This window comes from Syngnathoides biaculeatus, chromosome 4 (genome assembly GCF_019802595.1).
Source record: "Syngnathoides biaculeatus isolate LvHL_M chromosome 4, ASM1980259v1, whole genome shotgun sequence".
NCBI classification, from domain to species: Eukaryota; Metazoa; Chordata; class Actinopteri; order Syngnathiformes; family Syngnathidae; genus Syngnathoides; species Syngnathoides biaculeatus.
In genome coordinates this window covers 14,900,659-14,927,930 of record NC_084643.1, presented here as the reverse complement: position 1 = coordinate 14,927,930, position 27,272 = coordinate 14,900,659, and the positions used below count along the sequence as shown (strand labels likewise).

The 27,272-nt window shown below is 42.3% G+C and overlaps 1 protein-coding gene and 3 long non-coding RNA genes across 18 annotated transcripts in view; 2 read left to right on the top strand and 2 right to left on the bottom strand.

The window, feature by feature from the left end:
• Positions 1 to 921: 921 nt before the first annotated feature.
• LOC133499528 (uncharacterized) lies at positions 922 to 2,343 on the top strand. Its single transcript, XR_009794681.1, has 3 exons — positions 922 to 1,287; positions 1,982 to 2,092; positions 2,228 to 2,343. It is a non-coding gene; the product is annotated as an uncharacterized LOC133499528 (long non-coding RNA).
• On the bottom strand, positions 2,284 to 8,018 carry LOC133499527 (uncharacterized). The gene is made up of 3 exons (XR_009794680.1): positions 7,674 to 8,018; positions 3,502 to 3,529; positions 2,284 to 3,187 (listed from the first exon to the last, which is right to left on the bottom strand). It is a non-coding gene; the product is annotated as an uncharacterized LOC133499527 (long non-coding RNA).
• Positions 8,019 to 9,690: 1,672 nt separating this feature from the next.
• LOC133498788 (uncharacterized) lies at positions 9,691 to 18,356 on the top strand. 2 transcript variants are annotated; one of them, XR_009794453.1, is made up of 4 exons: positions 9,691 to 9,822; positions 11,790 to 11,978; positions 14,614 to 14,667; positions 17,802 to 18,356. It is a non-coding gene; the product is annotated as an uncharacterized LOC133498788 (long non-coding RNA). The 2 variants fall into 2 exon arrangements; XR_009794452.1 differs by lacking the exon at positions 14,614 to 14,667.
• gcnt4a (glucosaminyl (N-acetyl) transferase 4a) overlaps positions 9,816 to 27,272 on the bottom strand; it is a 59,195-nt gene continuing 41,738 nt past the window's right edge. For 12 of the 14 annotated variants that reach the window (XM_061815883.1, XM_061815892.1, XM_061815887.1 and 9 more), the window contains 2 exons: positions 26,662 to 26,798; positions 9,816 to 12,007 (listed from right to left, as the gene is read on the bottom strand). In XM_061815883.1, the coding sequence (XP_061671867.1) occupies positions 10,723 to 12,006 (1,284 nt within the window). In that variant the 5' untranslated portion in view covers position 12,007; positions 26,662 to 26,798 and the 3' untranslated portion in view covers positions 9,816 to 10,722. Of the gene's footprint in view, positions 12,008 to 18,619; positions 20,688 to 20,776; positions 21,268 to 22,541; positions 22,629 to 26,661; positions 26,799 to 27,272 lie in introns of those variants that run through there. The other 2 variants (XM_061815896.1, XM_061815895.1) reach the window with 2 other exon arrangements.

The following is a 27,272-nucleotide window of genomic DNA, read 5'->3' as shown; positions in this document are numbered from 1 at the left end:
AACATTCGGATGTCATTAAATTCTTCTAAAGGGTGGACTCCATTCGAGTGTCACACTAACGGACCGTTTCCTGCACCCACAGCTCCACTGGCTGTGGGTGAAGTTCCAGGCCTACCTGGGCTCAGGCAACTAACCATTAATTTCTCCCATTTGACAGAAAGACTACCAGACGGTCCCCTCGAAATTAACATTTGTGAATCTGTGTGGTTAAAAGTGATTAAACAACAATGGTCTGAACCTAGGTGGACAGGTCCCTTTCAAGTTACTGAGCGGACAGCCACAGCAGTACGTCTTGAAGGAAAGGGGGACACCTGGTACCACATCTCGTCTCCATGACCCGCCAGGTCCGCATCAGGCTCAGCAATCCCTCCACCTGACGACAACCAGAAAACCGCGTCTCCAGTGTCGGCTGGCACCCTTTGATGACATCATTCTACAAGGGTTAATTTCACGGTACACGAGCACAATAATCCCAGTGAATCAACCTGGGACCAGGCAGTCTAACCCCAAGATCCTGAAGAAGCCGACTGCGCCCCAGCTCGACTCATCCCAGAGGAAAAGATCGCTGTGTCAGCGATTGATTACTGCCGCCATTGAGAATGGATGAATTGCTCCCCCTTCAGGCCCAATGCACCAGCCCCTCCCGGTTTCAGGTGTCGGACTCTTTTGAGTCCGAAAGGGGGATTGAAGTGTGTCTTCTGCTCTTTTTTTGTATAACTCATGTTTGAAGCATGCCAACTCATCAGATAACCTTAAGTGAATCTTGCTCAAATGTTTACAAGAGACCAGGATGTAGGAATATTCCCGTTATTACCAGATAGATTTGAAATCAAGAGTGCTTTATGATGCGATTCTCATGTGATGCTCTTTGTTTTCCTTTCCATATTGGCTGTGGGTTTTTCATTAATAATATACCAAAAATCATCGGTTTGACGACAGTTGACCTTTAAAAAAAGATGCAGGAGGATGGCTCTTGAGGATTGTATTTGGACATACCTGATGTAGAAGAAGCAAGCCATTTTTTGTGACAAGGTTTAGTGATAATGATTGAATATTTTTGAATTTTTTTAGATACAACATTATCTTTGGTAGCTTTGATGGTTTTTTCTCGAAAGGTGCTGTATCTTCCATAAATGTACATTTATGGTTTAAAAAGATATGTATTTTACTTCTGTACTTTAGCTGTGTTGCGCAGATAATGTATCTTGGTGCAGTTTCCAACAACCTGGCATCTACCACACTGGCTTTCTTTCAGGGTTCAGTGGAGGAGTTTGGTTTCCCCCTCAGGTAAAGGCTTTCAGTCCATTTTAATCTTAAATTAAATGAAGATAAAACAGAAATTATAGGATTTTTTGCCAAGGATGAAAGATTTACAAGTCAGCATTCAGCTTCATGCAATAAAGTAAAATACCAACGGCCAAGTTAGAAATCTGGGGGTGGGTCTGGACTCAGACCTGAATTTTAACTCTCACATTAGTCTTAAAGTCAGCCTAATATCGCCTAAAAAAAATATCAAGGATTAGGCAATTAATGTCTCAGTAGGATTTACAAAAACATGTCCGTTCTTTTATTTTCAGTAGACTACAACTGTAACACCGTTTTCATACATCCAAATAGCTGCAGTTAGTTCAGAACACTGGCTTCCTGTCTGTTGTAGAGCAGATTTTAAAATTTAACTCTTGGTTTATAAATCTCTGAATGGGTTAGGGCCACAATACATTTCTCAACCAACTACTAAAGGTTATCAGGGTCATCCTTACTCTCTGTATTCAGAGTTTGCATCACAGTGAGACAGCATTCAACTTTTATGCTTGTCACCTGTGGAATATAGTCCATGATCGATCATGATCATTTGTCTATCTCCAAAATATGTTTTAGGTTGGAAATAATTTTTGAGTTCTGTTCAAATTTCTCATTAATGCAATGCTGTACTTTTAGGTAATTGTGGAAATGTTTAATACATTCCGTACTTTGTTTTTAGGGTACGTGCTGATCAAGGGGTGGAAAACGTGGAGGTTGCATGTCTCTTGTTATTGGTTCGTGGGACAAGAAGAAGCAGCTTCATATCTGGAAAGAGTGTTCACAATCAAAGGTTTGTTGATATTAAAAGTTTATAATATCTGATGTTTTTTACTCTATAGCTACCATCAGCTTTGTGTGATCTTCAACATAATGACATTCAAAAGCCATTTTAACTATTTATTTGTTTATTACTCCGTAATTCAAGGATTGAGCGACTGTGGAGAGACCTGTTGGAGCTGTGACATGCATTTATTATGATGTGCTTCACTACTTTGAAGGGGAGGGGTACCTCAACATTTCAAATGTTGCACACCTCTTCTGTTGCCATGAATAACATGATGTTTAAATCTCTTAGGGCAGCGGGCTGTGAAAGCTTAACCAATGTCAATCCATTCATTTTCTTTACAACTTGTCCTCAGTGAAGTTGCGGGTGACCGTATGTATTCCAGTTTATTTTGGGTGAAAGGCAGGGTACACTGATAAATGGTTGCCAGTCAGTTGCAAGTGCATACTGTCCAGTATATACTGTAGACAAGCATTCAGACATAAAATTACACCTTTGGCCTATTTCAAGGCATCAATTAAACATTAACATGTTTGGAATGCGGTAGGAAGCTGGATTACTCAAAGAAAACCCATCCATCCATCCATCCATTTTCTGAGCCGCTTATCATCATGAGCATGGGACAAGGGATAGGACCCAAATACAGGACTCTGGGGCAGTGACATTATGTTGAGGGTGGTTTTAATCCAGGCAGCGGTCATACACAGGTAAGCAGTGCAAAAAAGGCAAAGGCACAAAAACATGTGGCAAGAGGCAATCTCCAAAAACATGAAAATGAGGTTAGGTAACTCCTAGGCAAAAACAAGACTAGACTTAGCTATGGTGGCAAAAGATTGCTGGCCATGACAACGAGGCGAATACACAACAAGAGGGTCGTATACTCATGCAAACTAATGCAGTTTCATGCAATGAACTGGCAACCAGCAATACACCAGTGACCCCACTTCGTGCTGCTGGCTTTCAATAGAACTACCGTGGAGAGCATCCTCATGTAGCTGGGGCAGTCCGCACACCCTGGCTACAATGCGTTATGTTCTGGTGCATAGAGGGAGACTGGACACAGAGGGACACTGGACACAGAGGTTGGTGTCTGACTGCATCCTGCATCATATAAAATGAAATCAAGAGTGTGATCTTAATGCCATCCAAAAGGCCACCTCTCGTAGTCAGAGTCAAAGCAGACTGACGAGAGATGGAACCGATGTTACATCAATCCCACCGGTTTTCAAAATGAAAGCGCTGACTTTGCAAATAAAAAAATAATATAAAGTATCCAGCCCAAAATAAATAAACATGTCAGACTGAAGAAAAAATTAAAATAGTGAAGATAATCCAGAACACAATGTGAGGGATTTGGGTGAAATTCATAAAAATAATAATATAACCAACTCTCTTCTCTTGTATGTTACACTCACATAGGCCAGTCGTTGCCGCCCTGGTATGCTATTCAGAGCAAAGAAAAAACACACAAACAAGAACAAAGAACAAGAGACATTCAGTTAATAGGAAATATTTCTTATAAGAGTCATAACCTATAATCTCGATTTTTTTTTTTACATTAAATGAGAGGTAGCTGTCATACCATTTTAAATGAGGTGACACCAGTAAATTTTAATTTTATGAAAACGTGTCAAAAACGGAAAAAAAGGAAGTGGTATTGTTGTTATTTTAAAGTCATTATTTCAGTGTAAAGAAATTATAAAGGGTTAGGGTTATCATCCAAAGGGGGTGGCATGGTGAATCAGATGGAAAAGCATTGGGCTCACAGTTCTGAGAACCCGGGTACAATCGCAGTCCTCCCTGTGTGGAATTTGCATGTTCTCCCTATGCCTGTGTGGGTTTTCTCCGGGCACTCCGGTTTCCTCTCACATCCCAAAAACATGCAACATTAATTGGACACTCTAAATTGCCCCTAGGTGTGATTGTGAGTGGGGCTGTTTGTCTCTATGTGCCCTGTGTTTTACTGCCAACTAGTTCAGGATGTACCCTGGCTCCTGCCCGTTCACAGGTGGGAAAGGCTCCAGCACTCCCATGACCCCTGTTAGGATAAGCGGCTAAGAAAATGGAAGGATAATCCAAAGGTTTTGTTGTTTTAATAATTAATAGCCCTCCAAGATACAATTGAAAATTAATGGAAGATTTTTCAGACCTGCTGTCATTTATTTTTACTGAGTACAACTATTTTGTCATCCGCAGAGATTTTAACATTCATGTTGACAATAACCTGGAAATAAAATCAAAGAAACTCTCTCCAATACTAGACACATTTGACCTCTCTCTCAACATATTAAGAGTCCAACTCACACTCAAGGTCACATTTTAGACCTGGTCATCTCTCAGGATGTTGAGACTCTATTGATTGACATTAAAAATATGGCTATTTCTGACCATTTTTTTTGTATTTTTTTAATTAAAGATTCTTCCAAAGGTTCAGACAACCTCTATGTCTATGAAGAAAAGGTACGTAAATGAGAGTACTGCCAGTAGGTTTATGGAGACCATAGCTGTGGCATTAGGATAATGATAATGATAATGATAGTGAATGCTGAGACAGTTGATGAACATTTGGACAATTACACGTGGTTATCATGGCAAAGGAAATCAACTCAAGTCAAGAAGAAACACTGCCCCCAGCCCCAAACTTAAACAGGAAAGACTGGGTAAATTCAGATCAAGGACAAAGGTTGGGAAAAACAAACCCAGTCTTCACAAATGGGGACTCGACACCAGCCCTTACTGTCCATGTGGAGAAACAATGAACCACATCCCTCACAAATGCCAAGTGGGTCCTAACTGCTCTAAACAAGGCATTCATGAAGTGAATAAAGCTGTCCTAGAATGCGTAAAGCTTTGGTGGAATATGATGATGTTCACCAAAAGTGATACAATGCCCTCAATCTGCACAATAATATACATAATATAAGAAAATAGAATAATATTCAAAAATGAAGTCTTGAGTTTATTTTCTAATTCAAGTAAAATTTTTCTAGAATTACCACTTGTAATAGGGTGAGATAATTAATTTTTAATCCGACTGACATTAAATCATAAATTATCAACTTTCCAACTTGGAAGGACCTCATCAGGTGGGAAAAGGAAAGTAATACATTTGGGAATTTTTCCAAAATACCAGTCTTCAAAGAATGAATGATGGTTATTGTTCATTTTATACCTGCGGAACATGAGCAGGAGGTGTATTCAGATTTCACCCACCTTCCTAAATCCCGCTGTGGTGCAGAGCAGCCATGAATTGAGTTTATTGTTTGAAGCAGGCATAAACAGAGAGGCTATTTGGAAGGCAGCATTGTAATTCCTACTGGAATGATTCATTCATGATCTAGCTCAGTGACTTTTATGTGATGTGTGAAAACAATTGTAAGAATAAATCCCAGTAAAACACTTCAACACACAGCTGTTGTTCCAATCACATCCATGATCTCTGTTGATGTTCGTCAGGCAGCAAGTTGAAAAATATATCCATCCATTTTCCGAGACGCTTATCCGCACGAGGGTCACAGGAGTGTTGAAGCCAATCCCGGCTCTCATCGGGGAAGAGGCAGGGTAGACCCTGGACTGGTTGCCAGCCAATCGCAGGGCACATGGAGACAGACAGCAGTCACACTCACAATCACAATCACACCTAGGGGCTATTTAGAGTCTTCAAATGAATACATTTGAGATGTAGGAGGAAAGCGGAGTGCCAAACTCCAAACCTTTCTATTACGCCTCATCCTGGCCACCAGTTCTTCCAGCCCCTTCTGTCTGGTACCGATTAATGCAAATGAAAAACTAGCAGGCAGCCAAACCGTTTTTTTCCCTCTTGCAACTAAGTTATTAAATTCTTGATCAGTGACCATTCTAGTTCCAGCCTTTGCACAGTTGTTGGGAGACATCCTCACACCCTGCTGGTCCAATCAGTATTTGTAATTTATACTGTTAACCAGTGGTCTCAAATTGGTGGCCTGCGGCCCATTTACAGCCCACCAGATAATATTTTATGGCCCCCACCTTAATATGAAAGTTTAATGTCAGTGCGGCCCTTGAGTTTTACATGAAAGCCAACCAATCATGGTCAGGTATATGGCTCTAGGGCACATGCAAGCAGAGAAATATATTTCTGAGTGAAAGTTACAGCAGCGCTGCCATTTACTCGTAGTTTTGTACACAACCTGTTGACAGAAGCATCTTTGTTTATATTTTTTCATTCATTCATTTTCCGAGCCGCTTATCCTCACTAGGGTCACGGTGGTGCTGGCGTCAATCCAAAATATCATCAGGCAAGACGTGGGGTACACTCTAAACTGGCTGCTAGCCAATCGCAGGGCGCATAGAGACAGATAACAGTCGCACTCACAACCACACTGAAGGTCAATTTAGAGTCCTCCTGGAAAAGTGTTCACTACTGCCATTTCCATCCTTTTTTCAAACTCCACCACCATCTGTCCGTCAAAGTTCCTTTCCTGGATGCCGTACTTACCCATCATATCTTCATCGCCCCTGTTTCCTTCACCAACATCCATTACAATCTGCACCAATCACAACTCTCTCTCTCTCTCTCTCTCTCTCTCGCTCTGGGATGCCCAGAACTACTTCATCGAGTTCCTTCCAGAATTTCTCTTTCAACTCTAGGTAACATTCTACCTGTCGGCCGCTAATCACATTATACATAACACCCTCAATTTAAAATTACAGCCTCATCATTCGATCTGATACTCTCTTCACCTCCAAGACGTTTTTAGCCAGCTCTTCCTTTAAAGTAACCCATACTCAATTTCTCTTCCCATCTACTCCATGGTAAAATAATTTAAACCCTGCCCCTAAACTTCTAGCCTACCTTTCCACCTGCTCTCTTGGATGCACAGTATATCAACCTTTCTCCTAATCATGTCAACCAACTCCTGAGCTTTTCCTGTCATAGTTCCAACATTCAAAGTCCCTACACTGAATTGTAGGCTCTGTACATTCCTCTTCTTCTTCTGCCAACGAATCCGGTTCCCTCCTCTTCTTTGTCTTGGCAGTTTTACGCCGGATGCCCTTACTGACGCAACCCTCTGCATTTATTCTGGTTTGGGACCGACCTACAAATTACACTGTTTTTTGCCCCATAGGGCTGCATTTAACTTACAAATCTTACAGCGTTAGTTTAAATAACATAGCTTGAATGGATTTTTTTTTTTGGTGGAACAGCCTACTTATCTCACTTTTAGGGCATACAACTACATCATCCATTTTCTGAGCCGCTTATCCTCACGAGAGTTGTGGGAGCCAATCCCAACTGTCATTGGGCAGGAGACAGGGTACACCCTGAACTGCTTGCCAGAAAATCACAGGAAATGTAGAGACAAACAACAGGCGCGCTCACAATCACACCTTGGGGCAATTTAAAGCGTCCAATTATTGCTTTTTTTGGGATGTGGGAGGAAATCTGAGTGCCCGGAGAAAACCCACACAGCCACGAGGAGAACATGCAAACTCCACGAAGGCGGGGCCAGCATCTGGACCCCACTCCTCAGAACTGCGAGACCAACGCTCTACAACTGCGGCACCGTGCCGCGGCATATAGCTACAGTAAATATAAAAACATTACCACAAATTACTTGTCATGATCCTGCCGCTCCAGCACGAGCTGTCCGGGTGTCTGCGCAGGTGCGCTGATTGGGAGGTGCACACCTGCGCCTCATGCAGCCTGATTATGTTGTGGATTTATATGACCACGATGACAACTGGCCGGCGCCAGTTCGTTGATCTTCGTGTCCCGTTCGTTTGCTCCGGTATCCCTGATCGAACCTGTATGTACCGACCTTCGCCTGTTCTCCGACCAACCTTGTAAGCCTGACTCCTTTGATACTTCTGCCTGCGTTGATTGTTCCCCTGTGTACCGACTCCTGCCTGCCCGCTCACCTGCTCTCTTCGCCCGACGTCCCAACTACCGATGCTGCACCGGACTGCCTGCTCGATCCCCTACCTCTGCATATAATAAACGTGTCTCCTTGAACTACCTTGCATCTTCCGATGGGACGTGACATTACTTTTAATGATGCCACTCAAACCTACATTATAATGGTTCTAAATGCTAGATGCTGCCAAATTAAAATGTTGCTCTAAAAATAAGAAAAATGGAATCAGTCTAGCTACCCATCAGAAAGGCAAATGAGAAGGGGGACTTGACTCACCCAACTTCAAACTCTACTGTATTACTTAGCCAGCCAATACAGGTCACATTCAAATATTGAAAAACGATCTTGGTTCTGACTAGAACAGATACACTACAATAGGACCAAACTTTCAGACTTCCCATGAATCAGCACGGCTCAAATGCCACAATTGTTTTAACAATTTCATTATTGCTGCCACATCATCATCTTGGTGGAAGAGTAGAGTAATTTAGCACCATATCATTCTTCCTCTGTCTGACACAATCCCGAGTTTGATATTAACAGGATCCTCATGAACTGCAACACATGGGAACAATAATTGAACACCTTAAGAGACAAGAACAACAAAATAACAATCAGGTGGTTCAGAAGGTGGTTTTATTCCGGGTAGAGCTCATACACAAGTAGGCAGTCCAACAAAGACAAAGGCACAAAAACATGAAAATGAGGTCAAATAACTAATGGACAAAAACAAGACTTAACCAGACTTGGCTGTGGTGACACATGAACGCTGGCCATGACAACGAGGCAAATACACAACAAGAAGCTCGTATACTCGCGCAGACTAATGCACTCTCATACAATAAACTGACAACCAGTAATGCAACGCACAATGCACATATTGTGTGTAATTATGCACATGGCATAATTAGAGCTACTGAGGCACAGGTGAGGAGCCTGGCTACGCCCCTGACACGGAGCTCAAAAACATACCATACGATACCATACCAATAGCACACACTAAGACACATACTCATCCACAAAAAAAAAAATACAATAAAGGGTTCCCTCATTATTCGCTGGGGTTACATTCACCCCCCCCCCGGGAATCAGGAAAGCCCATAAATAATTGATGCAGTTTTGAAAAGTATATGTATGATGTGTACGCATTTTCGCAACAATAAGGTGCACTTAAAAGTTTTACATTTTCTCCAAAATGAAAAACACGTCTTATGTGTGCACTGAGTTCTACAACTACTCGACTACTAAAATAAAGTTACATAGATGGTGTAATGTTCTCAGTCTTGGTTGAGTTTTTTTTTTTTTTTCTTGTGTTCCATGTCTTGTGTGCTAATTTTGTCAGTTGTGTCCACCTGTTCTTGTTTACCCTCCTACCTTGTGTTGACCAATCTGCTCCCTCCAGCCACCGGTGTCCTATCTAGGTGTTTCTTGTTGTGTCATCAATCTATGTGTATTTAACTCCCTGTTTCCTTACAGTTTGTGTCAGTCCATTGTCTTTGTCCCAGGTTGCTTGTTGCTTCGTTGCTCATTGCAGTTTTCAAAGTCAGGTTTCTAGTTTTGGTTTATTTAAGTCATACTTTGTTACATTTATTATTTTGGTTGTTACTTTAAGTCGTTTTTAAGAATCAAATATTTTTTGACTGACTGCTTCTTGCTTGTGTCCCTGCTTCCGTGCATTTTGGTCTTCCACGCTTTGTCTTTTTTGCCCTTCACTAGGCCTGACAGGGACAGATTGCATGACAACAAACATGTTAGCATGCATGTATGTATGTATGTATGTATGCCACATGGAGGAGCACCTCCCACCATGCTCCCAGCATGCTTTATGACACTAAGGAGGTAAATAGCGTTTAAATGTTTTGTGTCACTTATTGATTCAGTCATTGTTTTATTTGGTTTATTTTTGGGTAGTTATGGTCTTCTGTTTGCTGTCGTGTGATAATTTTAGTTTTAATACTGTGAGTGTGAACAACATGTTGACTAAAGGCTAACCTACACTGTCAGTGTGTGGGGGAACCAAAGCTCCTTCTGTTTACATAAGTAGCATTTAAATTGTTCCTCATTGCCTCATGAGCACCAAGATACGGTACCTTATATACATACTAAAACACACACACTAGCATGCATGCTAACAATGTATCCAGTGTTTTCAGTTGTACTTCATTGGACTAGTCACGCAACATTTTCTGATTTTAGAACTCAGTGCCCACATAAGTTGTGCCGTGTAATAAGGTGACTTGTCTATTTACGAGAAAATGTAAGACTTGTAAGTGCACCTTATGTTCGTAACAATGTGGTACATCATGGAAAAAAAAAAAACTTTGAAAGCAAAATCTGCCAGTATACGGTACCATGAATGTATATAATTGTTTAGCTCATCTTTACCTACACTGATGACAGTGTAACACTGTCCAAGTGTTAAAAGAGGGAATGAATGCCAAAAAGAGACATGCATCCTTTAATATTTCTGTGCATAGCCCTTGGATTTTAGATGAAATTCAAAATGAAGCGTCCCATGTTCATATTGGCTCCAGAAAGATCACTGTCACACACAAGACACATGAACCAATAGATCCCGAATAGGGGACAGCACTATATACAGAAAGTTCCATTAGAAACTTAAATTCTCTGAGAAACTATCCATGACAAGAACATTTAGAGTTATAGTAGTTTTAAGAATCGAAAGGCATACTTTCACCAAAGGTATAAAGTTCAGTCCATTAAAGTTTAGTTTAATATTTACACGTAATGCCGCAGTTTAATCAGCTTCTCCTCCAAACACTTGATCAGGATTGGGTCAACTTTAGGGTCAAATTTGTTAGCAAACCAATGACCATCGTTGAGGAGCCAACGAAGTTCTGCAGCTCCAAAGATACAGACACTTCTCATGTGTGTACCTGTACAGGGTGGATATAAATTTCCTTCTAAATAGTTCCATTTAACAAGTCGCGTCTTACTCTTTAAGTCAGTAACATCAGGTTCTGACCTTGTAATGTGTCCTGGCACCCCTGGCATCCTGACGAGGGTGGCCCAGAAGTGTTCATCAGGTGAGTAAGTGTCTGCAGACCATGCCAGAAAGTCCTTCACCACTTTGTTGCTGCTTACGTAATTCACAAACTCCCGCGACAGGACAAAATATGCACTCCCAATGAACACCATGATTCCATGCGGAGGAACATCCTTAACCAAAGCAGTTTTCACAGGAATACGCTGGTATTCATATGGCACGTTCTTTAGCTCATGATGAAAGCTGAAACGCTGTTTCTTCAGTTCACTGGGGCGACTGGACTCAAGCATGTTACTGCCATTCAGCTTCCTGAGTTCCCTCACTAATTCATAGTTGGACTTGAGAGGAAAGTCTTGGCCACAGAGATTGATCACATACTCCCATTTGACCTCTGACTTCAGTAGGTCAGAGAGGCAATTGAGATCGGCATTAAGTCTGCTGATATGGGCGTATTTAACAGATTCCAGTTTTGAGGCAACAAACACATTAGGCAAACACTGAGCGAGGTTCTCTATGGCCTGAATGAATGCTGGAGAAGACTTTTGGTCATAGTGAATGCAGTAGATGTTGTGAGGTGCATAGATGGCATGAAGAATACGCTCCACCATGGGTGCATTTTTATGCACCACAAGGGAGTAAGCCAGGGGAAAGTTGCGCTCTATCTCTGATATCTGAACACCGTCATAACGTCTTGTTTTCATAAATGATGAACAGTCTGAGGTTAGACTCACAGTGGTCTCATCAACCACGGCAACAATTACTTTTTTTTTAATCTCAAGAGCTTTGCCAATTTCCACAGGGTCAAGCTCATAGATGGCGGTGCAGTTGACATCATACGTGTGGTTGTGAACTCCAGACAGCCTGTCAGTGAATCCAGAAGGGTGAATAAAGACACCCTGCCTCACTGTGATGTTGGGGTAGACCAGCTTGAGGAAACACACTGCCATCAGACACAGAAGAAACAGGAAGCATCTGTGTCTCAATCTATGTATGTAGCAGCCACATCTTATTTTCATTCTAGAAAAGGTAAAAAAAAAAAAAAAAAAGACACAAAGATAAGCATTTGAGTGGATAAAGTGGCTATCACAGTCACTGATATACTGTGATACATATTAGCAATTGATAGATTTTAAAATCAGATTAATCACACTTGAATTTTAATTAAAAAGAGGTGTGAAATATACAAAACAGTACCACATTTTCCATTCAGATGCTAGTTTCAATTTGTTGTACTTTAATGTAAAGAGAGTATAGTGTTGAACAAAATGCAAATGAACTACGTTTCTTTCAAAAGTCCCATAGGAGTTACTTTTTGAAGCAAAATTTTCCACCGAGAACATAATTTGGAGTCCACTCACTATCTTTGCACTTGTTGTAGCAACCTCCACCACAGTTTAGATATCATTTCAGATAGCCATCAAAAGAAATTGTGATTAATCTGAGTTAATACATGATTAATGCAGTAATTTTTGGTGATGAATCACGAGTTAACACTTTAACTCTCAGAGCCTTAGTATGCAGTGTATGTACAGTATGTGTGTCTAGTGTTCAAAATAATAGCAGTCTAATGTGACCAACAAGATTAATCCATGTGTTCTGTATATCTTTTATTGCTATGTCAAACAAGTTACCAGTAGGTGCAGTAGATTCTGAGAAAACTAACAAGACCCAACACACACATTTAAAAAATAGCAGTCTGCCTTTGACTACAAACTCAAAACTGTTTTGTATAAACTTTGTTTCTAGAATTTACCAATCCTTTGACTCACCCAACTAATATTTAAGTGTATGTCCATGTTTATTTTTTTTTTTTAACTCCTTCACATCTGTGTGGCATGGAGTCAACAAACATGTGGAACCTTTCAGCTGTTATTCCCCTCCAAGATTCCTCAATGACATTATATAATGAATTAAGATTTCTTGTTTTTGCTTCAGAAACAGCATTTTTTAAGTCACCTCAAAACATCACGATTGGATTAAGATCCGGGGATTGGGCAAGCCACTCCATGACATGAACTTTGTTTGGAACCAAGACTTTGCATGTTTACGATTGTGTTTGGGGGTCAATGTCTCGTTGAAACACCCATTTCAAGGGCATGTCATCTTCAGTATAAGGCAACATGACCTCTTCAAGTATTTTAACATATGCAGACCGATCCATGATCCCTGGTATGCAATAAATAGACCAAACACAATAAGCAAAGCAAAGCAAATTTATTTGTATAGTGCATTTCATACATGAGGTAACAAAGTGGTTTACATGATTAAAGGCATTTGAAAACAAAGCGATAAAACATTTAAAACAGGATAAAAACAATAAAAATGACAAACAAAATATAAAAAAAGACTGAAACTGCATACAGTGCAAGTAATGTGATCAAAAAGTGGATATATTCCAAAAGGAATGAGAAAAAAGATGAGTTTTCAACCTGGATTTAAAAACATTCACACTTGGGGCTGACCTCACCTCTGTTGGCAACTTACTCCATTTGTGTGCAGCATAATAGCTAAATGCTGCTTCACCATGTATGCTTTGGACTCTGTGCTCGACTATTTGACCTGTCGGTTGAGCGCAGAGCTCTACTCGATTTGTATTCTGTAAGCATTTCTTTCATCAGATCTTCAGATCTCCTGACCATCATTTGTCTCCTCCACGGTGTTCTAGGTCGCCTCTGGATGGTTTTAGTTTTAACAAGAGCGACAGCCTTCATGGCATTTGTGATTTTCAAGGTGAAATTGCCCAAAAGTTCATCAAGTGTCTCAGCATTCAGTCTTAGCACAGCCACAGTCTCCATTAACTTAGTGGCAGTACTCTCATTTATGTACCTTTTTCTAATAGAGATAGAGGTTGTCTGAATTTTTGGAAGAATCTGTAATTCAAAAAATACACAAAAATGGTCAGAAATAGCCATATCCTTAATGTCAATCAATAGAATTTCAACATTCTTAGAGATGACCAGGTCTAAGATATGACCTTGAGTGTGAGTTGGACTCTTACTATGTTGAGAGAGGTCAAATGTGTCTAGTATTGCAGAAAGTACTTTGGGTGTTTTTTCCATGTTATTGTCAACATAAATGTTAAAGTCCCCCGTTATGACAAAATAGTTGTACTCAGTACAAATAACTGATAATAGTTCTGAAAAATCCTCCATAAATTTTCCACTATATCTTTGAGGTCTATAAATTATTAAAATGATAATAACCTTTGGGTCACCCTTAACTAAAAAACCCAGATATTCAAAAGAGCTAAAATCACCCAGTATAATTTCTTTACATTGAAATAATGATTTAAAAATAACAGCAATACCACCACTTTTTTCCCCGTTTGACACTTGTTCATAAAATTAAAATCTGTTGGTGTTTCCTCATTTAAAATGGTATTACAGCTACTTTACGTTAACTACGTTTCATTTAATAACAAAAAGTCCAGACCAAAGGTTGTAATGATCTCATTGATCAACATTGATTTGTTACCCAGTGACGTGATATTAAAAAGAGCTAGTTTCGCAGAGATGGATGAAGAGAATTTTTGATAGACTCACATTTTATTCTCACTCAGTTGGAAGTTCTACTTTTTTGGTGCCATGTATTTTTGACCAACTTTCTCTCCCTTGTAATTACAGGGATGAAAAATGCCTGATCTTCATAGGGGTCTGAGTTATTCTGGAAAAGACCTGGTAAATACCAGTCAGATTTACAGATAGTCTTCATGAGTGGAGGAGGGGCCTTTTGCTTCTTAGTGGACGGTGGTTTCAGGCGAGGGGGGATGGGAAGAAGATCTTGGCATGATATGGGCTGGTCTCCATCGTTGACAATAGTCTTCATCCTATCCATCAGACCCAACATTGCATTCAGGCTGGGAGAGGGGGAGCCAACATCTACTGCGGATTGTATGGTTATTGTAGTCATAGAGGGGAGATTCTGAGGTGTGGATAGCTCCAATGGCACAGGAAAAGGTGTGAGAGATTTAAAGTGCTGGCACATTCCATTTGTCATTTGTTCATCAGATTGTTTGGATGACGCAAATGAATCTGTGTGCACCTTATCTCGCCTTATCTCTTGTTCCTCCGATTGTTTGGGAACAACTGGATCCTTTTGTCCTTGGTTTTTGTAAACATTTTCTTTACAGGGCGGTAAATGACACACACTGTAGAAAATGTTAGCAGCTAATAACTTAACCCCTTGTCTATTTAGACAGAAACCGTCTACTTTGTAAAGATTTTTACGCTCGAAAAAAAGCAGATATGTCAATGAAACTCACGGTTAGCGCAATGCACACCTTGCCTAACCACTTATTCAATTGACGGAGCCTCCAGAAATGTTCATCTCCAGATCGTACAAGTGGGAGAGGCCCTTTTATAAAAACCTTAGGATCCATTCCTTGCTCCACTTATTGCTGGCGATGTGGACAAAACTCTGACAGCAGTCGTACAGTGACCGAACAACCTGTATCAGGGGGGTTGGTACCCCATACTCCTGAAGAATCCCCCACAAGACTCCCTGAGGGACATGGTCAAACGCCTTCTCCAACTCCACAAAACACATGTATTCTGGTTGGGCGAGCTCGCATGCACCCTCGAAGATCATACCGAGGGTGTAAAGCTGGTCCACTGTTCCACGACCAGGACAAAAACCACATTGCTCCTCCTGAATCTGAGATTTGACTTCCTGATGGACCCTCCTCTCCAGCACCCCTGAATAGACTTTACCAGGGAGCCTGAGGATTGTGATCCCCCTGGTTGGAACACACTCTCCGGTCCCCCTTCTTAAAAAGGGGGACCACCACCTCAGTCTGCCAATCCAGAGGCACTGTCCCTGATGTCCACGCGATATGGCAGAGGCGTGTCAAACAGGACAGCCCCACAACATCCAGAGCCTTTAGGAACTCCGGGCAAATCTCATTCATCCCTGGGGCCACTAACGAGCCTTTTAACCAGCTCGGTGACCTCAACGGCAGAGAAAGCAGAGCCCGCCTCAGAAAACCCAGACTCAGCTTCCTCATGGGAAGGCGTGTTGGTGGAATTGAGGAGGTCTTCGAAGTATTCTCCCCACGACTTACAGCATCCTGAGTTGAGGTAAGGAGTGTCCCCTCCCCACTTTACACAGTGTTGACGGTGCACTGCTCCCCCCTCCTGAGATGCCGGACGGCGGACCAGAATTTCCTCGAAGTCGTCTTGAAGTTGTTCTCCATAGCCCCACCGAACCCCTCTCATGCCCAGTTTTTTTTCCCTCAGTGACTACCGAGACTGCATTCCGCTTGGCCAGCCAGTAGCTATCAGCTGCCTCGGGAGTCCCACATGCCAAAAAGGCCCGATAGGACTCCTTCTTCAGCTTGACAGCATCCCTTTCTGTTGGTGTCCACCAATATGTTGGAGGGTCACCACCACGACAGGCACCGACCACCTTATGGCCACAGCTCCGGTCGGCCGCCTCAGCAATTGAGGCGTGGAACATCGTCTATTCCGACTCAATGTCCCCTGCCTCCCCTAGTACGTGAGGAAAGTTCTTTCGGAGACAGGGGGAATCTGCCAGTCGTTCCCAGCAAACCCTCATGATGCGTTTGGGCCTGCCACGTTGGACCGGCATCTTCCCCCACCATTGGAGCCAACTCACCACCAGGTGGTGATCAGTTGACAGCTCTGCCCCTCTCTTCACCCGACGGTCCAAGACATGTGGTCTCAGGTTCGATGACACAACTATAAAGTTGATCATCGAACTCCAGCCTAGAGTTTCCTAGTTCCACTTGCACATGTCAACACCCTTATGTCTGAACATGGTGTTCATTATGGACAATCCATGATGAGCACAGAAGTCCAGTAACAGAAAACCACTTGGGTGGGTGGTGGGTTGCTATTCCGACTCACACCCTTCCAGGTCTCACTGTCATTGCCTACGTGAGCAGTGAAGTCCCCCAGCAGAATTATGGAGTCCCCAGAGGGAGCGCTCTCCAGACCTCCCTCTAAGGACTCCAAAAGGGGTAGGGTACTGCTGCTGTTTGGTGCATAGGCACAAACAACAGTCAGGACCCATCCCCCTACCTGAAGGCAGAGGGAGGCTACCCTCTCATCCACCGGGGTAAACTCCAACGTACAGGCCCCGAACTTCTTGACCTCACGCACCAAATTGTGTTCCTTCCCTGTCAAAGAGGTGACATTCCACGTCCCTTGAGCCAGTTTCTGTTGCTGGTGATCGGATCGCCAAGGTCCCTGCCTTTGGCCACGGCTCACCTCACATTGCACCTGACCCCTATGGCCCTCTCACAGGTGATAAGCCCATAGGAAGGGGGACCCATGTTACCCTTTCGGGCTGTGCCCAGCTGAGCCCCATGCTGATGGACAGGTGTTCAAATACTTATTTGGATCTGTATCATACAAATAAATCCTTAAAATATTTTAGATTGTGATTTCTGGATTTTTCTTTTTAGATCACAGTGGATGTGCACCTATGATCAAAATTTCAGACTCCTCCATGATCTCTAAGTGGGAGAACTTGCAATATAGCAGGGTGTTCAAATACTCATTTTCTTCACTGTATATGTTCACGTGGTAAACTGATGCCGTAACTTGACACTACCCAAACGCGTCCATCCCCATTTTCGTCACAATTTTCCCAAGATGTCATGAGCAAAACCGCTAAACTTTATGCTGAAAGCTGTAAACTGGTATCTTGTGGTTTTGTTTGGGCACTAAATGTTGAAAAATAGACATGTAAATGGGGTGGATGGTTCTGTGTAGTGGACCGATATGGGTCTTTGAGCCGTAGAAGTTTGTGAACGTGCACAGATTTTAAATGTTTTTTATTGTATCCACAGGTGTGCATGTAAATGCTCCATGCGCATGGAAACAGAAAAAAGTTTTTATTGCCATGAGACTCAACATATTGGCAGAAAATGGCTGATTATCCAGACCATCCCCTCCAGTGTATGCCAGAGCACCCGGGATTTATTGCCAGCTGTCTGAATCCATGAGTATTTGAGGTTCTTTTTACATTAAAAACCCTGCAAACGTCAGACCATAAGCTTGTCTGCACTTGTCAAGAGTCAGATATACTTTCTTGTGAAACTGTTTCTTTGGCGTGGAGTCACAGGCATTTTTTGTTTACATTTTCCATAGCTGTCAATAAATTGTTAAACGATAAAAGTTTTGTATCCATTGTATGTATTGTTGTTACTTTCTGTTGGGGGGCTTCTGAGCTCATCGGACCGTGTCCAGGTTCAGCGGCTGATCCAAATTCGTGTTTGGTCCCTTTAGCAACACAAGATCTGTTCAAGTATCGGAACTGGCTGCATCGTAGGCACTGATCCAGGTTGTAACATTTAAAACCCATCTCAGACATGAGTCCACCAGTAAAAGAGTCTGTGGTGAAATGTTCACTGCATATGACAGACTATTGACTGGGTTTGGAAAAATTAGCTCTCGTTTGCACAAACCTGACACACCGTCTTGTGAAGCTGGGGTGTTTGGGAAAATCATGTAAGCTGTGACCAGAATAATTTGAATTGTAACAAAACTGAACCATACACTTCACCATTGTTACGGACTGATTTTGGCTTACAATCATTGAAAAATTCTCGAAACAATGTTTTTTTCTTCAGTGTCAACAAACTATACTGGGAGCGATAAAGCCATTACACAGACACAAGTCTTTGTGACGTCAGAGGTAAGCCACACGAAAGGGGGTATTTGTCAGATACGGGAAATTAGGTCAAAGTTTGCAGACTTTATTTCAAAAACGCTTATATTTTTTGGTAAAAACATCGAACAAGATATGCATTTTATGGTACAGTTGAACATATATTTTTGTCTAGATGAGATAACATTGATGACATTTAAAGACACTTCACCCAGGTTTTAGCCTCCTGGAAGTTGTGTTGAGATGTTGCCCTAATATCTCCATGTAATCTGGTTTCTTCATGAAGCCGTATATTTTATGAAGAGCTCTACTGCAGCAAAACAGCCCCACAACATGATGCTGCCACCTCCATTGTTGGCATGGTATTCTCAGGAAAATAAGTGTCCCTCTTTTTACTCCAGATGTAACATGTCATGGGCATGGGGCAAGGGACTCGACCCAAATGCAGGACTCCTAGGCAAAGGCATAATGTTGAAAGTGGTTTTATTCCAAACTGACGTCATATACGGCTAAACTGTCAGAGAAGGGAGACAAAACGTGGGGCTATGGGCAAGGTCCAAAAACATGAATGGCGAGGTCCGATAACTTCAAGGCAAAACTTGGGAACATGGACAAAAATGGAACAAGACTATGATTGCACAGGATTGCTACTAAAAATGCTTGCGTACGATAAAGCAGCATTCAACATACACAAACACAACGAACTGGCAAATGCAGAAGACACCCTCAAGGCTTAAATCCTTGGTCCAATTAGTGTCCATGCATCGCAGGTGAGTGATTGCTGCCACAGGCCGCTCCGCTTAGGGCAGTGGCTTGGCCATGCCCCTAACAGAGTCAGCCCCCTCTCAAGGCACAGATCCCAGACGCGACAAAAAAAAAAAAAGACCAGGGGAGCCGATGCGTGGACGTGAGGCGGCCGTGGATAAGTCGCCGCCGAGGCGTGGTTGTTAGGCAGCCATCGATCGGTCGCTGCCAAGACGTAGGCGTTGGGCAGCCGTGGCTCTGTTATCGCCGAAACATGGGCAAGAGGGGGCTGAGGATCAGGGGCCACCGAGCCATGGGCGAGAGGTCGCTGTGGATACGTCGCCGTCGATACATGGACGTGAGGCGGACAGGGATCAGTCGCCGCCGAGACATGTTAGTGCAGTGGCCGTGGATTGGTCACCGCTGAGAAGTGGTCATCAGGCAGCGGAGGATCGGTCCCCACTGAGATGTAGGTTGCCGCTGAAAGATGGGGAAGAGGCGGCCGAGGATCAGTCGCTTGCGAGACGTGGGTGACAGGCAGTCGAGGATTGGTTGCTGCAGAGATGTAGTCGTCAGGCGGCTGTGGATCGGTCCCCGCCGGGGTGTGGTCATGAGACGACCATGGATTGGTCACTGCCCAGACTGGGCGCGCATATATATGCATGTATATATATATATACTAATCTCTCTCTACTTTGTGCTTCACCTATTGCGGATTCAGTGCATTGCACCCCCCCCCCTCCAGGCCTCCAGACAGGGCACTTTTCTCCTTGTTGGACCCTGCATTGTGATTGTCCCTCTCGAGGGCGAGACCTTTTGACCAGCAAAGGCTGGTTCTAAAAATAAAAAAATATATACAGCCTCAGAAATGTGTCTCTGTATGGTCCTGCTCGTCGGTACGTGGAGAAAGAGTTTCCTAGATGGTGGGCACGCGTTTTGAATGAAAAAGGTCTTTTTTTGGAAGAGGATGGCTACACATACTTCTTCAAGGACTGTGATGACAATCATGATGTTGCAATGCTGCAGGTGAGTGAACTTAAAGCCTCTACGAGCCTCTCCTTCGCTATGTGTGTTCGTGTGTGTGAGAGAGAGAGGGGGAGAGAGAGAGATGGGACTATACAAACGTATGGAAATGCAGCGCAAGTGTGTGTACAGTTTAGCGAGGGCAATCAAGGAGAAGTACTGTTGAAGAAAGGCCACGCAGATGTTGAGTGCTTAAAGGATCTAATTAATCCTTCCGAGCAGCAAACTGGTGCTTCGTATCATTATTGTTTCTGCCACCAAGGAGTCTCCCCTTTGTTTCCCGACCACGGTCAGGCGACTGTTGCAGGAAAGATAAACAAAGGTTAAGTAAATAAGTGTACTGTTGTAATCTTAGTTTCGAATTTGTAAAGAATAAATACTATTTACATATTTTAATCATTCTGGTATCCAGATACACGCATGAAAATTCACGGCGTGTGTGTGTGTGGTGGGTGAGTGGGTGGGGGTCCTACTTCACGGTTTTTCACATTTCGCAGAGGGTGTCTGGTTCCCATTAACTGTGAAAAATGAGGGATTACTGTAAATATCTTCGTAGTGGTACCTTGAATAAGGAAAAATTTACGAAATTGAAATAATAGTTTTGGGAACATGTAATTCGCAGCCCCTGAAAGGAGTGTTAATTAGTGATGCTTCCCATAACCGTTGAATACCCGAATGTATTGTGCAACCATGGTTATATAAGTTGTTTTTCACTCACTTGTTTTTCACTTTCGTATCACTCACTTGTTTTTCGCATCACTTGTTTTTCTGGTCAAGATGTCTGGACCGTTTCACTATCTTGTTCACATGCATACCAAAGACGAACATTGTTGTGGGATGTCTTGACAGTTATGGCTGCGTAAGATGTTTCTCAGAGCCTGAAGGACACACTTAGGTGTCAATAGTAAATCAGGAAACAATTGTTGCGGCGCCAGGTGGGACGGGTAGACCACCCGTCCTTTCTCTCGCACGCAACTGAAAAGTATAATAGAGAGATGCAGAGTACAAACAGGTAGAGTCTGCTGCGGTTTTCGTACGGACGCCCTGCTGATTGACAAGCGGACCTCTACCTGGGTGAACGGCTCTCCACCTTCTCGGCATAGGTAAGGGGCTCATATGATTGATTTCACGCAATGTCAACTGTATTTTTAGAACTTGCATTTGGTCGAAATAAATATGCCAGTTATTGAGGCTAAATAGCATTTGGGAACGTTGGTCTTTTGTTGAGTGTCGTCTTTGTCTCCTGAGCGCCAACCAGCAATGATCCTTTCAATAAAACAGCCCCCAAATTTCATCAACCGGAAATATCCTGTATCAGAATCAGAATCAGATTTGATGGCCAAGTACGTAAAAACACAAAAGGAATTTGTCTCCACCAGTCCGTGCCGCCCTGATATGATATTCATGGTGAGTACTGAGAAGAATGACAAACTAACAAGAGTGAAGAACAATACATTAAATTAAGAGGAAACTATTTCTGAGCTGAGAGTTACAGTTGTAGTTGTTCTAATTTTGCCTTGTTGGTCCACTTTTTAATTGATTTTACCAAAGACTTCGAGCACATAAGTGCTTGCCTGTATTTAGGTATGAGCATGAGCAGTGATCAGAGGAGCCTAGGGGAGCGCGGGGAATTGCGCGATATGCGTGTTTATTGGAAGTATAACAGTGGTCAAGAGTGTTATTTTAACTTGTCAGACATTTTACATTTAGTTCATATTTATGGAGTTTGTAGTTAAGTTTAGCCGTGTTAAAATCTCCTAGGATGATCACTGGTGAATCTGGGTGTTTATAGGGTAATCTCGTTCACCTGCTTGGCGAGCGTGAGCAGTGGTGTGTTCATGCTAGCTTGGGGTGGAATGTAAACACCTACAAGAATAAAATGGCCGAATTGACATGGCGAGTAAAACGGCTTACAGTTCCAAGTACTTAATCTTCCTCTTTTCCTTTCGGCTTGTCCCGTTAGGGATCGCCACAGCGTGTCATCTCAGATGAACGCATATTTGTCTGCCACAGTTTTTTATGCTGGATGCCCTTTCTGACGCAGAGGGTATAACAACTCCAAAAGTATGCTACAGTGTGTGCTGGGCTGTGTTACGTCCATGCACCATTTCTCATTGATAAAGAACCATATTCCACCGACTTTTGATCTCACCTCTAGCTCCACGATGAAGTCTGCCTGATAAAATGAAAGCTGGGTACCGTGATGGCTCCGTCAAGAACGTGTCCACAAGCCAAGTCTCTGTGAAGCAGATGTTGTCAGAAGGTCCAAAGTCTTTGCAGGTCTTGATCAGAAGTTGAAGTTCATCCATTTTGTTGGCTAGGGAGCGTAGAATCGCGAGATGTATCTAAGGAAGCACCAGTCTGTGTCCCCTGCTGCGCAGTTGAATTTGTGTACCAGATCGGGAGCGTCTGCGCATCTTTGACACGACTCTCCGTCAAGAGAGCCGACCAGCAACTCCGGGAAATAATTTAGCGAATTGGCAAGAATTGTCGAAAAAAAAAGTCCAGAGAAGACTCTCATGGTTAGTAAGTAATTTCTTGTGTACTTGAGTCCCGAGACGACTGAAAAACACGCAAATATAAATAATACCAAGGAACATGTACTGAAGGCAGCCACACTGGTAAGCGCCAGCTTTGTGGCTTGGTCTGTGCGGCGGGATAGATCTGCTCTGCCATTGACTATCGCCGTAGCATCTTCCTGGAATCCCATTGGCTATTAAGGACGTCAATATTTACCCATAATGCTTTTCATTTTGCTTGGAGACCTGACTGTCACCGAATCATGGTAGTGCTCACATGCTGTCACAAGCTAGCACACTGGAAAAGTACAACTTTTTTGCGAGTTTTTCGTTTGTGTTTTCTGCAAGTTCATTCATCTTTCTTCACTATGGGCCCCAAGAAGCTTTAGTGGAATTAAGTTGTTTGCGTGCGTACATTTGTATATCTTTTCTCTCGGGTGTCAATCATCTGCCTCCGTCCCCCACAATGCCTTTTGTTTGTCACTCACTTTTCTCTTCACATAATCACCCAATGCGAAAGGTAAATGAACATAATTTTTATTATTCTTTACATTATGTACCTGGAATGGTTATTTTTGGTTGGGGGGGGTCTTCTACTTACGAAAAATTAACGTTATGAAATAATTTCTGGAACTAATTAATTTCATAAGTCAAGGTACACACACACAGCATCTGCCTTTGAAGTTACCAATTGTACACTGAAATAGGTTAAAAAATATTTAAAATGAAAATGTGCATAACAGTATTTATCATGCTTCTTTTTTTACACTACATACAGTCGGTATGAAAGGTTTTCTGACCCATGAAATTTTTAAGTTTTATTACTGCCACTTGTTAAAATCATTTAAGTACATTTTTCCTCATTAAAGTACTAATCCAGAGGAAACGTATTTTATGTCTATCATACAAATGTAGCTAAAATTTCATAAAAAAAACATTTTAAAAATTCTTAGCGCAACAGAAATGAAATAAATTAGCGCCAAAGTGCATATTTTCATTGGAACCCGAATGCCTCTGATGTCTGTTTCAAACCGAGACTCTGTTGAAACTGCTTTCATGTGACGTCATACGTAGACAACCTCCAGTAAAGACAAATGCTTCCTACAAAGACAATCATATACTGTGAGTGGGATCTCGAGGAGATAGACAGCAGTGATGAAGAAGTTTTCATGGAATGCCTTGTGGAAGAGATAGAAACTGAAGAGGAGGAATTTTCTAATGCTTCCAATGTTCGAAAAACAGGTGTAATTCAACCATATACATATGTTCGAACTGGAGTTGACAAAGACAATACAAGTACAGGATTCGGCGAGACCTGACCAAATTGACGTGGAACTTCGCACCCAAAACATAGACAGGTATGTGCCACAAGAAATCTACATACACTTTATTAACGAAATAATCTAATACAAACACGTTTAAACTTCTGATGTTGCTTGCACACAACAGTAAGTCATTTGTTGTTGTACTAGCAACTGAGTCGGTGTAAAACAAAAATCGAAACCTTCGGTATTGTTCTGAGTTTAAAGATCACATCTATAGATGTGATAAATGAAATATCACACAGCCATAAGTACATTTTGCTGTGACAGTCATATATATAACTTGGGTCCTCGCCATTTGTTTTGATTATCCTTAAGATGGTTCTCCACTTTTATTGGAGTCCTGCTGTTTTTGATTATACTGATTGTACTTGATTAGGAAAACCACACCCCTGTCCATATAAGACCTTCCAGCCTGTGGTGCATGTCAGAGCTCAGAGACAGAATTGTGGCAAGCTACAAATCTGGCCAATGTTACCCAAAAAAAAAAAAAAAACTTCACTGAACTTGAGGTTCCGAAGAGCACAGTGGTGCCGACAATCCCTACATGACCAGAACCCTTCCTACAGCTGGCGATCCAGTCAAACTGAGCACTGAGGGAGAGGACCCTTGGTGAGAGAGGTAAAGAAGAGGCTAAGGCTGAGGTCCAGAGATGCCGTTGTGGATGGGCGAAAGTTCTGGAAATTCAACTGTATCTGCATCCCTCCACCACTCAGGGCTTTATGGCACAGTAGCTCGACAGAGGCCTCTCCTCAGTGTAATGCACAGGAAAGCCTGCATGGAGTTTGCAAAAAAAAAACAAAAAAAAAAAAAACCACCTGAAGGACTCCAAGGTGGTGTGGAGTAAGATTCTCACGCTGTATCCTGCCTCCCACCCAAAGATAGATGGGATAGGCTCTATCCTCGATCCTTGTGAGGATGAGTGCCTCAGAAAACGGATGGATGGTTACTTCAGAATAACTCAGTGACTGTTCTTGAATGGCCCAGCCAGGGCCCAGATTTTAACCTAATTAGGCATCTCTGAAAAGAAATAAAAATGGGTGCCCCCCAATGTTCACCATCCAACCTAGCAGAACTGGATAGGATCTCCAACAAAGAATAGCAGAGGATCCCCTGATACAGGTGTGAAAAAAACTGTTGCATCATTCCCAAAAAAGAAAAGTGTCATGAGCTGTGCCCTACAGTTCCTTGGTTTCTTTTTTCGAAGTTGGATGGCACTTTACACCACCCCCCTATCTCTCGCTCTCTGAAATTTTCCCCAAATCCTTGCACCATTCCCAAGAACACTCAAAGGTGTATTAACTCAAAAAGGGTGCTTCTATTAACTATTGAGCAAAGTCTCTGAATATTTATGACTGTGTGATATTTCGGTGTTTGTTTTAATAAATGTGCAAAAGTTTCAACAATTACATTATTCCTGTCAATATGGGGTGCTGTGTGAACATGTAGAAAAAATTAACTTAAATGATTTGAGTAAATGGCTGCAATATGAAAGAAGCTGTGAAAATTGAAGGGGATTGGAATAATCCACTGTGTGTTTGTCTATATATATATATATCTCCATCCATCCATTTTCGGAGCTGCTTTTCCTCACGAGGGTTACGGCGTTGCTGGAGCCAATCCCAGCTGTCATCGGGCAGGAGCCAGGGTACTCCCTGAACTGGTTGCCAGCCAATCGCAGGGCACATGGAGAGAGACAACAGTCACACTCACGATAAAACCCAGGGACAATTTAGACTCACCAATTAATCCATGTTTTGGGGATGTGAGAGGAAACCGGTGTGCCCGAAGAAAACCCACGCAGATGCGATCTCGGCCCCGCCTTTGTGGAGTATGCATGTTCTGCGTGGGTTTTCTCCCACATCCCAAAAACGTGCAACATTAATTGGAGACTAAAATTCCCCCTAGGTGTAATTGTGAGTGCGACTGTTGTCCGTCTCTATGTGACCTGCGGTTGGCTGAGAACTAGTTCACAGTGTACCCTGCCTCCTGCCCGTTGACAGCTGTGATAGGGTCCAGAACTCCTGTGACCTTTATGAGGATAAGCGGCTAAGAAAATGGATAGATGGATATATAATCCATGGAGTGAATAGTATCTCTCTCTATTTTTCTATCTACAGTGTATACTGTATATAAGTAAAAAGAGTAGACTAGCCTTGCTCTGTGAAGATGACCGAGTGCTATTCGAACTTCTTAAACAAGTATGGGTGCAGCTGTACAACCTTTAACAACACAAGAGAATCATGAAACAAAACTGAATAGATCGATCAGTAAATGAAACTTAAATGAATTAAAATAGGAAATCCAAAATATTCATGGGTGTCTAGGTTTGGACCAACATGAACGGAAGAATGTGGCACATGATAGGTCTCAGTGCCAGACAAAGACATTTGTAAAATACTGAATAACAGAGTGAGTCTTGTACTGTTACCTTGAAAGATGTCTCTTGGTAAAACACCACCCTGGGAGGCAAACCAACAGGGAAAGTCCCCCATGTGTGAAGAAAGTTTAGACAGAACGACTCTGTGTCTTGTCTGCTATGTCTGCAGCTCCATCGTGGACAGGAGACTGTTTAGGGCAGAGTGGAGAGAAGTGGGGGGAAGGGGTGAGGGGTGACGGGGGTGAGGTTGTGAAGGAGTCTTGGCAACAGTCCGCCCACTTGCCTTCACAACCACAGAACTGTGTATAACACTATTACTACACATCACACACTTTCTACCTTTCTCAACCAGCATTAAGTTGCCCCTTCACCACATGGAAAAAGTGTCTCAGTTGTTTGTGTTGGTTTATAAATTACATTTTTTGTTCATTATGCTGTACTTTTAGAGTTATAAAAATGTACTTCTTGTGTCAATCCAAGTGCAACTTTACTCAGGTATCTTAATGATTAACTCTGAAGCCTTCCATTATCTTTAGGTACACATCTCTTATTTATAGAACATGATCAAGTCATCAACTTAGAAATGAGTGTATACGCAAGACTGTAGAGTGTTATAAATACATACATAGGACAATCAAAAAATAAAAGCTACATCCAAAATT